General features: G+C 29.9%; 1 protein-coding gene across 1 annotated transcript in view; it reads left to right on the plus strand.

Moving 5' to 3' along the window:
* LOC108570260 (ATP synthase subunit gamma, mitochondrial) overlaps positions 1-1,365 on the plus strand; it is a 2,324-nt gene extending 959 nt beyond the window's left edge. The window contains exons 2-3 of the mRNA XM_017932092.1: positions 164-713; positions 824-1,365. Of these exons, the coding sequence (XP_017787581.1) occupies positions 184-713; positions 824-1,190 (897 nt within the window). The 5' untranslated portion in view covers positions 164-183 and the 3' untranslated portion in view covers positions 1,191-1,365. The remainder of the gene's footprint in view (positions 1-163; positions 714-823) is intronic.
* Positions 1,366-1,686: the final 321 nt, after the last annotated feature.

Consider the following 1,686-nt stretch of genomic DNA (forward strand, 5'->3'; position numbering starts at 1 on the left):
GTAACTTTTTCATTATGAGTTAGCTTAAATATTTTAAATATTGAAAAATATTTAGTTTTGAAATTAATTTCTTATAAATGTTGAAATAAGAAAATTCAGTAAAATTTTGCTATGTACAATGTAAAATTTTGATTAAAAATATGTTTTTCTTTGAATTTCACAGGGACATCATTAAAATCCAAAATGTTCTCCAATCGTATGACAACAATTGTGCGGCTTGTTGCACAACAGCAGCAGCAGCAACAACAACGTGGTATGGCAACTCTTAAAGCTATCTCTATAAGATTAAAATCTGTAAAAAATATTCAAAAAATCACCCAATCAATGAAAATGGTGTCTGCTGCTAAATATAATAGAGCAGAAAGAGATTTGAAACAAGCTCGACCACTTGGTGTTGGTACAAAGGTATTTTACGAAGCTGCTGAAATTGAAGCACCACCAGAAGAAGAGAAAAAACTTGTAATAGCAATAACAAGTGACCGTGGATTGTGTGGTGCTGTACACACTGGAGTTTCTCGTAATATTAGAGATGTCCTTTTAGCAGATGCAAAAGAACGTGAAAATACAAAAATTATATGTGTTGGTGAAAAATCACGGGCAATTTTGTCTCGCTTATTTGCCAATAATATATTATTTGTTGCATCTGAAGTTGGACGTAAACCACCTACATTTAATGATGCTGCTAAAGTAGCAATTGAAATTATGAATAGCGGGTATGTTTCTTTTGCTTTGTGTTACTAGCATATTGTTACCAAAAATTATATTAGTTTTATATGCTTTTTTCCACATTAACATAATAGATTCAATAAATTGGTATTTACAGGTACAGTTTTGGTTCTGGCCGTATTGTGTACAATCGATTCAAATCTGTAGTATCATACTCTGTTGATCAGTTGCCACTCTTCGACAAAAATGCTGTAGTCACTGCACCTAAATTATGTCTATATGACTCACTGGATGAAGATGTAATTCAAAGCTATTTGGAATTCTCTCTGGCTTCTATGTTGTTTTATTCTATGAAGGAGGGTGCGTGCAGTGAACAGTCAAGTCGTATGACAGCTATGGATAATGCTAGCAAGAATGCAGGAGAAATGATAGATAAATTAACCCTGACATTCAACCGTACTCGACAAGCTGTAATTACTAGAGAACTGATTGAAATTATTTCTGGTGCTGCTGCTTTGGATTAAAACATACATACAACTCATTAAAAAGTTAATACACCATAGTGTTGGGAAGTAGTTCATAAATTTGTAGTCAATTGGAAATTGACTACATTGTTTTTTGTAAAGACAATTTTAATTCGTGAACACCCAAAGTTGCTATAAATGATCAAACATTTGAAAATACAGCAACATTTATAAACCCAACGTCAAAATAAACTATTTAAAAATGTTACTGAAATACTTTATTTGTTGCAATTATGATTAAAACTGCCAAATAAAACAGATATTTCTATTAACTTTTGTATCTATTAACATAATAAAGCTGTATATATACAAATAATACATATTTAGAATATAGTATGTCGATACATTAACACTAAGTTACCAGTATTATTATTTATTTATTGTTGTTTTATTGACGAATACAAAAACGTTATTTAAAATGTTATAACCATTGTTGAATTTTTTTCATTTATTGTATGAAAATATGAAAAAATTTACTTTTATGTTATAAATATCT

The sequence above is a fragment of the Habropoda laboriosa genome, unplaced genomic scaffold (genome assembly GCF_001263275.1).
Source record: "Habropoda laboriosa isolate 0110345459 unplaced genomic scaffold, ASM126327v1 scaffold81, whole genome shotgun sequence".
Lineage (NCBI taxonomy): Eukaryota > Metazoa > Arthropoda > Insecta > Hymenoptera > Apidae > Habropoda > Habropoda laboriosa.